This window comes from Euleptes europaea, chromosome 1, assembly GCF_029931775.1.
Source record: "Euleptes europaea isolate rEulEur1 chromosome 1, rEulEur1.hap1, whole genome shotgun sequence".
Taxonomy (NCBI): Eukaryota; Metazoa; Chordata; class Lepidosauria; order Squamata; family Sphaerodactylidae; genus Euleptes; species Euleptes europaea.
In genome coordinates this window covers 104,399,823-104,411,890 of record NC_079312.1, presented here as the reverse complement: position 1 = coordinate 104,411,890, position 12,068 = coordinate 104,399,823, and the positions used below count along the sequence as shown (strand labels likewise).

Genomic DNA, 12,068 nt, shown 5'->3' with positions numbered 1-12,068 from the left:
GACTCAGGCATGAAATACTGCAATGCCGAAGACCGCCTGACATTCGTGTAAGAAAAAGACAGCTCAGTATAAAAACAGGCTCCCACCTCCCCAGTTATGAAAACATTCTCCAAATAACAGTTACATTTTAAAAAAGGAATTAAAGGAACAAAGAGAATAAAAATATCTGTGAGACTTGAATTCACTCTAAAGGCTTCCAAAGAGAGCACTCGGGGCTCCTACTGTACAACAAAAAAGAGTTATACAGAGTTTCAATATATAGCTCTTTCTATATATATATATATATATTATATATATATAATATATATGTATATATTTATAGGTATGTATATATTTATAATGCAGTGCTTTCAAAACAGCCGCGCCTGCTTCTTCAGCTCATTCCTCTTCCACAAAGCCAGGCGATCAAACTCAGAAATGGTCATGCCAAACACCTGGTAAAATTCCTCTGGCGACAGGTGGCGCTGGAGGGAGAACAGACAGGCGTAAGGTTGTGCAGCGGTCACTCATTGTGAGCGGGATGATGTATGCACACCTGTGGAATTGTGACTAGGCACAAAAGAAACTGCAGCACTGAACTAGCTCTGTGACTTCAGTCTCACAACAGACAAGGGTTGTGGGAGCGAGTGACCTCCCGGGTGCTTTCACATGTGTGCCAAACTAGGGGGTCTTCCACATGGCAATGACCCTCTGTAGATTTCCCATTGCTGCTGCAGCTGCTGATTCAGCACAGTGGCAACAGGGCTTCCAGAGGATACGGTCCCCCACACTTTTTCTGCATTGTTCATCTGCAGCTGACACACCCCCCCCCCCCAATACACACACCACTGAGGCCTTTTTCAGAATTCTTTTAAAATCGATGATGGCTGGATTGCTACAGCTTTTTTTTTATTATAAATATTTAATCTTACAATAAAAGAAAAAGGGGGGGAACCCATAGATACAACATTACTAAAAAAATCAAATACTAATGATACAAATTATTTAAAAAAAAAACTAAAACAGTGCTACTAATGTAACTAAAATACCCATAGCACTTAATCAAGTAATTGGATTGCTACAGCATTATATGTAACAATCTACCAATTTGGTTCTCTGAATTCCCAGACTTTTTTTAAAGTAATTCTCTGCAGAGATAGGAGTGAACAGGTGCATCTTGGCAATGAAAAGGGCCAGAGATTTACTTTTTAAAAAAGGTAGAAATCCAGAGGCTCCAACAGATAGATCATTACAACACTATAGTGACCTAGTTATTGCTGATTTTTAAAAAGCCCATTATGGTGCAGAGGAGGAAACAACTGCTATGGGGGAAGGCATTAGGGGAATTGGCCCTGAAGCTGGTGGCACCTTCTAAAGCGCTTCGGCGTTCCTTCCACTTGCACTTCGGCGGCGTTCCAGCAGCAAATATCAGATCAAAGGTGTTTTGAGAAAGCAAGGATAAAGCACAGGGAAACCACAGAAAGGTAGCAGATGGTCAGTGATGCTGTGTGGAAGCTTGGTAATAATCTGCTGTAGCTCTAACCGGAGCAAAAAGCCTGTGTGGAAGTCAGCTAGATGTGACGTTGGGAGAGATGTGAACACATGGGTGAGGGCTCTTCCTCTCCACACCATTTCCCCACTCTCAGACCATCCATTGAGGCTGCTATGAGGGGAGGACAAATAAAGGGGCCAGCAGAGGAGCCGGGAAGTTTTACTCACCTCTAACCGAGTTCGGTCCACATCTTTGGGTAAGCGGCTCCTCCCCCTTGTTGTCACCAGAAGCAGCTCATAAGGGTATATCTACAAAGCAAGGGTAATAAATAGACTGCTGAGCCACAGTTCTTTGCTTCATGAACAAGAAAAGAAGATGCCAATAGGTACAGCTTTGAGGGAAGCTGTCAAATCTTAATGGAACAGGAAGTATGTTTTTTTGAATGCTCGGATCCTTTACTGGGATACAGGTTACTGTACTTGATGATTCACAAAGTGACTTAAAGAAAAATTATTAGGGACTGTGGTCTATACTAATGTGTATAGCTTGTTGAAACTAGGTTCCTGCTATGCAATTTTGCCTCGTTTTATGTGAACATACATGAACACATGAAGTTGCCTTATACTGAATCAGACCCTTGGTCCATCAAAGTCAGTATTGCCTACTCAGACCGGCAACAGCTCTCCAAGGTCTCAGGCAGAGGTCTTTCACATCACCTACCTGCCTAGTCCCTTTAACTGGAGATGCCGGCGATTGAACCTAGGACCTTCTGCATGCCAAGCAGATGCTCTACCATTGAGCCATGGCCCCTCCCCAATGTGCCATGTTAGTTCTTATCCTTTGACTCAGTTCTGTTTTTAGACTTCTGGTTGGTTCTACAACCCTAATCCTATTGCATTGTTCATTGAATGTCCCATTCGTTGATTGTATTCACTCACTCTTGAGTCCGCCTTGAGTCCAAGTGAGAAAGGAGGACTACGCCATCACCTGACACACTCTAGCCCTATTCACAACACATGCACCACTTAGCCCTGCTCACAAGTTACAGTGAATGTATGTACAATCCGTGTACAGTGGACACTTGGATCCCAAGCCTTATTTCTGTTTGCTCTGCTGCGGAGCATGCTACTTTGGAGCTAGACACTATCTGGCTCATTGAACGACACTGTTCTTGCATGAGAAGAAGTGCTTAGCTCCAGAGGGAAGCAATCCACAGTGGGGGATGGTCCTCCTACAGCACAGTACAAGTGGAACCAAGCCTTAAGAGCTGTATTTCATAAGGTGTCCCACAATATATAAACCTAAAAGGTGGCCCCCGTTGCAGAATTTTAGAATCCAGAAATGCAACGGCTACCGGGCTATACCGAAGCATTTATAAAGAGGCTAAAACCTCTGGAGTACTTGAAAGCACACAGGGGAAGATGAGATTTTCTTCTTGCCCATTGTCCATATGGCTTCTCTGTGGCAGTAATCTGGTGGCAGCTTTAAAAAAAAAAAACTTCTCGAAAAGGCCCCAGGCTCTAGATGACTACAGGATTGCAGTGGAAGGGTTACCTTATATTCTGTAAAGGATGAGAAGAAAGAGAAAGGAAAGAAGGAAGTCAGTCTAATCCCTCTTTTGCAATAAGAGGATCTTTGCCATTTCAGGCAATGTTAGGACTATTATAACACATTTTCCAGAGTAAGGAACTGTATGATGCTGCAGCATCTGCAGTGAGGAGCATCCACTATTTCCTGTGGGACTGTGATGCACTTGAACAAGGGGAAACCCTCTAAAATGCAAGGCATTTGGCAACCCTGCGTGTCGCATATGTGGTCCCATAAGTTTCATTTCTACAAGGCCTGCCAGTCTTACAGGGAGCAGAAAGGCATCTCCCAGGACTGCATTACTACCTATATGGGCCATGTTTCCTCTCCCCTTCCCAAAAATCCCAGTTCTGCATCGATGTTATCCTAATTCTCTGTCTTGGAAAGCTCAATTCAGTGATTGTATTACCTTGGCTTGCATAATATATTGTGTTACTGTTAGTTTTTGGGATGGACTGTGAGCTATACTGAAACCAAACCCTCCTCCCCACCCGCCTGATAACTAGAAATACTGAACTTCCCTCTTGCTTTGGAGACTTCACCATACACTGTTCTGGCTATTTTTTTTGCAAGCAAGAGTGTTAGAAACTAAGGGCACAATAAAGTCACAATTAAGCACGTTTCAGCCTCACTGCTTTCATTGCGAGAGACCGATGAATGAGCTTAGCTGTGTCATTGAAATTAATCGGACTTAAAATAGCCTGATTTTTAGGTTGCCAGGTCCCTCTGGGAGATTTTTGGGGCAGAGCCTGAGGAGGGCGGGGTTTGGGGAGGGGAGGGACTTCAATGCCATAGAGTTCAATTGCCAAAGCAGCCATTTTTCTCCAGGTGATGTGATCTCTATCGGCTGGAGATCAGTTGAATTAGCAGGAGATCTCCTGCTACTACCTGGCAGTTGGCAACCCTACTGATTTTGGTTGGTTCCAGCCTCCCCTCCACCCAAATAAAACTTTGATTCTCAGGATGCTGAACTCGGTGGCTTTCCTGTGCTTGCAATATACAGTCCTATCTATATACATCTCTGGCTAAGATGAAACTATTATCAATTGTTTTGCTTGCGATGACCATAGAATGGATCTCACTAGTGCCCGTGCTTCAGTTTGCTACAATCATGTCTGTTGACCCCCTTCCTTTAAAAAAAATGTCCTGCAACTCCTTTTTCTAGAAAGATTTGTTTGTTCCTAATCTCTGGAGCCCCGTGGCGCATTGTTAAGCTGCAGTACTGCAGTCAAAAGCTCTGCTCACGACCTGAGTTCGATCCTGACTGAAGTCGGTTTCAGGTAGCCGGCTCAAGGTTGATTCAGCCTTCCATCCTTCCGAGGTCGGTGAAATGAGTACCCAGCTTGCTGGGGGTAAAGGGAAGATGACTGGGGAAAGCACTGGCAAACCACCCCGCAAACAAAGTCTGCCTTGGAAACTTTGGGTTGTGACGTCACCCCATGGGTCAGGAATGACCTGGTGCTTACTTAATGACCTTTACCTTACTTAATCTCTGGAAATGCAATCTCCAGCAAAACAGAGAAGCAGAGGATCTATGAGAACCCCTTGAAAAAGGAGACCAAGCATGTGCTGCGGGATTGCTGAATGTTTCAGGTTCGTCCACTAACCTCGCATCCCCCAGTTGACGGCGTTTGTGCTATCATAGTGGAAGAGTTCGGCACTTGGTGGCTAAAGAGAAAATGACAATACAGAGAAGTGGTTAGTGTCCGAGCAATTCTATGAAAAATCCCTCTGCACTTTGCTGCTTCCATTAGTGGGAATTCAGAAAAAGTTGGCTGGTTAAAGACAGAGTTCTTGAACGTTTGCTGGGATTTTGGGGGTGGGTGGGTAGGAAACAAGTGAAACTGTCTGTGCAGCGGAGGAGCCAAGAAGTACACCCTGAAGATCATGAAAGCAATTTCTTAAAACATCTTTAAACAAATATCCTCAGCGTCATATGTCAAACAGCCTCCCAAACCACATATTGCTCCCAGTTGAAGAGTCTGTCCAGCTAACATTTTGCCAGGTGGAAAAGTAGATTTGTACAAGTGGGGGCCTGTGAAACCTTGAGGGGAATCCCCCCCCCATTGCTGAGCTCCCTGAGGCCACCCCCTGTCCTGATCTCAGCTGGTGAGCCCACAGGAGGCTTGGGAGCTGAGAAAGCCATCCCCACCCCGGTCTCTGGCAGCTGTCAGCCACCCTGCCAGTCTGGAGCAGCTGCCTCTGGCCAGCAGGGGATGCCAGTAGCCAACAACGGTAGGTGTGTTCTCTGCGCATCCACCTTCTTTAGTTTTTGTTTTTGGGGGGGGGGATCTGATTCTAAACCCTCTGTTTTAAAATGAGATATATAGATTGCAAATAGCTCAGGGTAGTGTACATGGGGTTGTCCAATTTTATTTTCCAAACAACACTTTGAGAAGGTTAGGTTGAGAGTGACCCCCACCCCGGCATTTCAGGTTCATGAGCTAACATATTCTGTGGAGTCCTGCAGCTTCGTGAGGTGCTTTGCTTAAACGAGTACATGAACATCAGCTAATACCAGTTTGCACAATTGCTCTGCTGTCTGTGCTCAAACAAAGTGTGGCTAATATCTAATGAAGAATCAACAAAACCCTGATTTCCCCATGTTCCTCTCTGCCTGTGTAGTTCTGGGGATGTGGGACCCATGTGGGTGGGATGCATGGTTGCAGCTAAGAGGAGGAGGAATGCTTCCTCCCTCTTGCTTCAAGGAAAATGCCTCATACCTTACATTGATGCCTTGTTGAATACAAGCCAATGTTTCTCCAGGGGAATCTTACCCAGTTCCCTATTATATGACCACTCCACTCTCATTTAGCAGCTGTATGTCAAAGATTGCAGGGAGGCTAATAAATTCCAAGGTCATGCAATCCAGCAGCCTGCATTTGGTCTATGAACTGCTTTTCTAGCCCTTGATAGCAGAAACACTAAATTTCTGCTTTAGATGAACTCCAGAAGCCTGAAAGCAATTCAGAAATGTGTGAGGAACTAGCTATTCCTTGCATGTTTAGAAGTGGCTTTCTAGGTACTTAATTCCCACCAGCCGGCAATCTAATCTACTCTTATCTTCTTGGGAATCTCCAGCATTTCTAAGCGACAGCTTCTGAGATCTATGACTTCTTGGCATAGTGGGAAGGAATTCATATAACCCAAGATGAAACAATCTCCGCTTATGAACCTGGAAGCGAAGATTCTGAAATCAGAGGGCTTCTAGTATCTATAGTGATGAGCTTTATTCTTTATACTTGCTTGAGCTTTATTCTTCCAAGGTCATCCAAAGGGGGCATGCATGCCCTTACCCATGCAGATGTTAACTAAGAATAGTGAGGATTTTAATGAATCAATAGACACTTACCCGGTGCAGCCCGTTTCTTCTGTAAGCAGGGAGAGAGGCAGATTTTGAAATGAGAGGATCTGAAAAACAAAACAAGGGAACAAGCTTTATAAACCACAAATAAAAGGAGACTCACTTATTTGCCCAGGAAAAGCACCAATGGCAAACATATTTAGTGGATTAAAACACTGGGCCTGGAATACAGGTTACATATAAAACCACCAGTATAAACAGTTGCAAAAATAATCAACACCATCGATGATATACAAAATATAAATGTACAATAGGCCGTTGTTCAGTGGTGAAGGGCCGTAGCTCAATGGTAGAGCATCTGCTCGGCATGCAGAAGGTCCCAGGTTCAATCCCTGGCATCTCCAGTTAAAGGAACCAGGCAAGTAGGTGATGTGAAAGACCTCTGCCTGAGACCCTGGAGAGCCGCTGCCGGTCTGAGTAGACAATACTGACCTTGATGGACCAAGGGTCTGGTTCAGTATAAGGCAGCTTCATGTGGCCTCTTGGCTAATATATTTTGTCACTTATTGATGTTACAACATATCGGGAAACAAATTTTTTTGCATTAGACACTTGTGTGAGCAAATTACCATGCTGAAAGACCTATGATTGGTGTTATTAATTCACATCTAGTCACACAGGATATAAGGTTTATAAATTGCTGATATAATACCTTGTGAAGTGCATTTCTGGATGTTTTTTTAATAATCATATTTTGTGTAATTTGACCTTTGAGGAAGGCCCAAGAGGCCAAAATGCATATGGTCATTTATATTTTGTATATCATCAGTGGTGCTGATTATTTTTGTAACTGCTTATACCGGTGGTTTTATATGTACCCTGTATTCCAGGCCCAGTGTTTTAATCCATTTTATTGTGTACACCTAATAAATAGATTATAATAATTTTTAGTTTCCAGTTCAACCCTTAGGTTCTCTGTACTTTTCTGGTTGAGTTCTTTCCCCCTTTTCTGTTCGTTTATAAATATATTTAGTACCCATGTACAGCAGAACATTAGTTGCCAAGGAAGAATAGAACAATTTTAATTCCTGTACATCAGAATATGTGAACGGTGCCACCTCCAGCCCTACCTCAAAGTTGGTAAAATATCACAATATGATAAATAGGAAGAAGACTCCTTTAAGGAGTCTCAACATGGCTTATAATCGCCTTCCTTTCCCTCACAACAGGCATCTTGTGAGGTAGGTGAGGCTGAGAGAGTTCTGAGAGAACTGTGACTGGCCCAAGGTCACCCAGCAGGCTTCATGTGGAGGAGTGGGGAAACAAACCCGGTTCTCCAGATTAAAGTCCACCACTCATGTGGAGGAGTGGGGAATCAAACCCAACTCTCCAGATTAGAGTCCACCGCTCATGTGGAGGAGTGGGGGAACAAACCCAGTTCTCCAGATTAGAGTCCATCGCTCATGTGGAGGAGTGGGGGAACAAACCCAACTCTCCAGATTAGAGTCCACCACTCATGTGGAGGAGTGAACAAACCCAGTTCTCCAGATTAGAGTCCACCGCTCATGTGGAGGAGTGGGGGAACAAACCCAGTTCTCCAGATTAGAGTCCATCGCTCATGTGGAGGAGTGGGGGAACAAACCCAACTCTCCAGATTAGAGTCCACCGCTCATGTGGAGGAGCGGGGCAACAAACCCAGTTCTCCAGATTAGAGTCTGCCACTCATGTGGAGGAGTGGGGGAACAAACCCAGTTCTCCAGATCAGAGTCTGCTACTTATGTGGAGGAGTGGAGGAACAAACCCAACTCTCCAGATTAGAGTCCACCGCTCATGTGGAGGAGTGGGGCAACAAACCCAGTTCTCCAGATTAGAGTCTGCCACTCATGTGGAGGAGTGCGGGAACAAACCCAGTTCTCCAGATCAGAGTCTGCTACTTATGTGGAGGAGTGGAGGAACAAACCCAACTCTCCAGATTAGAGTCCACTGCTCATGTGGAGGAGTGGGGCAACAAACCCAGTTCTCCAGATTAGAGACTGCTACTTATGTGGAGTGGGGGAACAAACCCAACTCTACAGATTAGCGTCCACCGCTCATGTGGAGGAGTGGGGGAACAAACCCAGTTCTCCAGATTAGAGTCTGCTACTTATGTGGAGGAGTGGGGGAACAAACCCAACTCTCCAGATTAGAGTCCACCGCTTGTTAACCATGCTGGACAATATGCTGCCTTCAATGTTATTTCTAAAATTTGCCTTGTGCGCAGGCTGTCTTATCTTGGCCAAAGGTAGGTCTGCCTTTGCCACTCCCTCCTTTCCCTGAAGATTACAGACCTACTTACACCAACACAGGAGAATCACCCTTTAAGATCTACCACACCTCAGATTCCATAAAGCAACATCTGCTCCAGCTACATAAGCCCCATTAAATCCAGGGCCCAAAATGTGCAAAAGAGCACTAAGCAAGAGACGATATACATACCGCTGTCAGCCAGGTAATGCATTCGGGGAGCTATAAGGAAAGAGAAAGCAGGAAGTCAAGCAAGTTCTTGGGACATTGGGCTTTCACATGAACACAGGTCTGAATGCATTTTTGCAGCTGGCTCACACAAGGTTCAGACAATTGTGTATATGGATACACAAACTAGCGGAGAAAAGTTAGCATGAAGCAGCTGGCAAATGGAGGCAACAGCAATGGGGAAAGTGCCACTATAAATGGGAAAAGACAGCTAGCTGTCGCCATGTATTGCTTGGAATAATGCTGGTGGTCTTGTACCATCCACCGTTCATGACTGGAGAAAATAAATGCTGCTTGACTGCAGAAGGGGAGTTGAGAGCTGCTTAGCATTTCCACTCAAAATCTCCCTGCAAAGTACCAGTATTTTCCCTCCTACCATAGGGAGAAAAAAATCAGGAGACGCAATTTTGAGAGGGGAAAAAACATGGAGTGGAAAAGGCTAAGCAGCCCCCCACAATCCAATGTTTCTTCACTCAAACATTCAGCCTCCTGAGGGTGTGTGTGTGTGTGTGTGTGTGTGTACAAATGAAGGCAACTGCATCATCATTCCAAAGGAGAATAAAACTGGCTGCTTAGGTGCCAATGGACCCATCTAGCGGCCAGCTGCTATAACTGCAGGACCACATCTGCAGTTTAAGCTGCCCCTCCCCCATAATCCCTCTGCATGAGGGGGGAAAATGACTGTGGGTTAGTGTGGCAGTCCATCAAAAATTAATGAGCAACTCCTTCAGGCTCAGGCTGGTTGTGTGCCCCAGGGAATTCCATAGCGGTGAGTGTGTATGTGGGTGAGAAGGTGCACGCGGTCAGCCTAGAATGCATACAGAGAGGTAGGCACATACACAAAGTGGCTTATGCAGACAGGCAAATAAACTCAAGTATTTTCATATGTGTGATTCTTGTATTATATTGTCCAAAGCCATATCTAGAAACTGCAACACTAGGTGGCGGCCCATCTAACATTCTTCCAGTTCCTTGAAATACTGAAAAAGAGCGCACACGCAAAAGCCTTTCACATTGCTTTCACAATATACCTGACTCATAAAAAATGGATAAACGACAAAAAATCCTTCCAGATATCCACATATATCAGCTGAATTAATATAGCTAAAGTCCACTTTTCTCTGACTCAGCCTGACCTTCTTAAGCTTTACTAAGTGTCCCTGCTTGAAAAAATTTTTTTGCCTTTCCATGTTGATATTTAAAATCTTTAACCAATCTGTGTTTTAATCAGTCAATTGTATGCATTTCATACCCACTCTGAAGACACTACAGTACTTACTAATCAGTTGCTGAGTTCCACTCAAGTTTCTGGATATTGCCTACAAAGCCCTTCGTGGTTTTCAACCTACAGGACTGCCTCTTCCTCTATTCTCCAATGCAACAGATTCTCTCATGTGAGCAAAGCCTTCTAAAGGTGCCACTCTGCAAATGGGTAAGATCAACAACTTCCCATTCATACACATTTTCTGTGGTCAGGCCCACCTTACGGAATGGCCTGCCTGAAAAGGACAGAAGAATCCCTATGCTCCTATCATTCCAAAGAATGTGCAAAGTAGAAATGTTCAGGAGGGCATTTTAATAAAGTATTTAGAACTGTAGTAGAGTAGAACAGTTCAGGAGGGTACCTTTATAACGGCAGAGGCTTGTTGTCCATTGCGATGATTATTGTAGATATCACTTGCTTTTACTGCATTTTCCTATACTTTTAAATCCATTTTCTAAAGTACACTTGGCCTTAGATTGTTTGCTATTCGCATCGTTCTCTAATTCTCTAATCCTAGTCCTATTGCACTGTTCATCAGTTGTCTGACTGAGCTGCTTCATATCCTGTAATCTGCTTTGAGTTCCAGTGAGAAAGGGTGACTATAAATTAAATTAATAAACAAACAAACACCGAGAAAGACATTGTGATTCTGACATGCACAGCCTCTTCCTTAAAGAACCTGAGGGCACTTCATTACCGGCAATTATTAATTCCATCCTCTTCACTTCTACTCTGCCTCCATCTACTTCCAAATCCTGCCCTCCAATCTATCTTAGTGACAGTTACTCACAAGCACATCCATCACAAAGATGACCAAGTCCAATTTAATTCCCACAGAACCAATCAATTGGTTCTTTCTAGCCATACTGGTAATAATGGAAATGCTATTCCAGGGTCCCAGGTTCAACATATGGTTTGGGATTATTCTACATTGTCTACAATACCTACAGGCAGTGTTACCTCCCATACTACAGTGAGTGATGGCCAGTGCCCAAGAGAAGGCAACCTTTGCGTGCTCTTAATTCTCAGAAGCCAACCCTCTGCGGGGATGCAGGGGGCACATGAAATGTTCACAATTGCTTACAGCCATTTAGCGAGCCCTCATAACCAGTCGTGTGAAGAGCTTCTCTACTGCCGGTGGAGCTGCGGGGTGGTGTCCAGGGATCTGCATAGGAGTTGGAGCGTGCCTTCATTTCTTCCTTCAGTATCAACCTGCCAATGCCAGTCTGGAGCTACATACCACAAAGTGTTAAAATATGATTAATACACATATGAATCTATGGGCCCTTATTTCCCCCCACAAATTTAGATTCTGCTGGTGGTATCACATAATGTTTCCCCAGTGAAGTCCCCCAACAACAGACTATTCCTTCACTGTGGAGGGCAATACCTAAAGATACCGAAAACAGCCTGAGTCCCAGTATAGCACTTCCTCTTATAAGGTTCCTACTTGAGTCCAATTGCATGAGCTACCACAGTGTAGAGTTAGCTGGTGTCCCTTAAAGTCTCTCATCCTTCAAAGGGGAAGAAAGCTCTTGGAAAGCAACCTGAGGAAGCTAAAGAGTATTTCCAAATCCAGCACGCAGTACAGCAAAGGTGGACGAATGACGACCGGCACTCACTTTGTGCATCCCTCGATCAAACCCATCTTCTTCTCCTCCTGAGGAGAATCTTCGAACTCGCGGTGCTACAAGAAAAGGTGGCCAAGGACAATCAGTTCAGAGAAATAGCTTGGAAAGCATCAAACAACAGCCGCACAAATCTGCAGAGTTGACTAAGGATAGGGCCAAAGGTGAACATTCACTTCTGCATTCCAAAGACCCTTCTGGTTGAAGGCTGCTCAGGCAATGGTCCGTTCTTTTCAACCCTCTGTGTGATGGAGACACTTCCAGCATTATGAGTGAGAGCTGGGAACTCAAAGAATGAAATGC

At 44.5% G+C, this 12,068-nt stretch overlaps 1 protein-coding gene across 2 annotated transcripts in view; it reads right to left on the bottom strand.

Annotated features, from left to right (window-relative positions):
• Positions 1-303: 303 nt before the first annotated feature.
• Positions 304-12,068, bottom strand: part of ABLIM3 (actin binding LIM protein family member 3) — a 192,793-nt gene continuing 181,028 nt past the window's right edge. Inside the window, exons 14-21 of one of the 2 annotated variants that reach the window (XM_056867050.1) lie at positions 11,760-11,824; positions 11,222-11,369; positions 8,838-8,867; positions 6,411-6,469; positions 4,666-4,726; positions 3,026-3,033; positions 1,699-1,779; positions 304-464 (exon numbers count right to left, since the gene is read on the bottom strand). In XM_056867050.1, the coding sequence (XP_056723028.1) occupies positions 351-464; positions 1,699-1,779; positions 3,026-3,033; positions 4,666-4,726; positions 6,411-6,469; positions 8,838-8,867; positions 11,222-11,369; positions 11,760-11,824 (566 nt within the window). In that variant the 3' untranslated portion in view covers positions 304-350. Of the gene's footprint in view, positions 465-1,698; positions 1,780-3,025; positions 3,034-4,651; positions 4,727-6,410; positions 6,470-8,837; positions 8,868-11,221; positions 11,370-11,759; positions 11,825-12,068 lie in introns of both variants that reach the window. The other variant, XR_008933970.1, reaches the window with a different exon arrangement.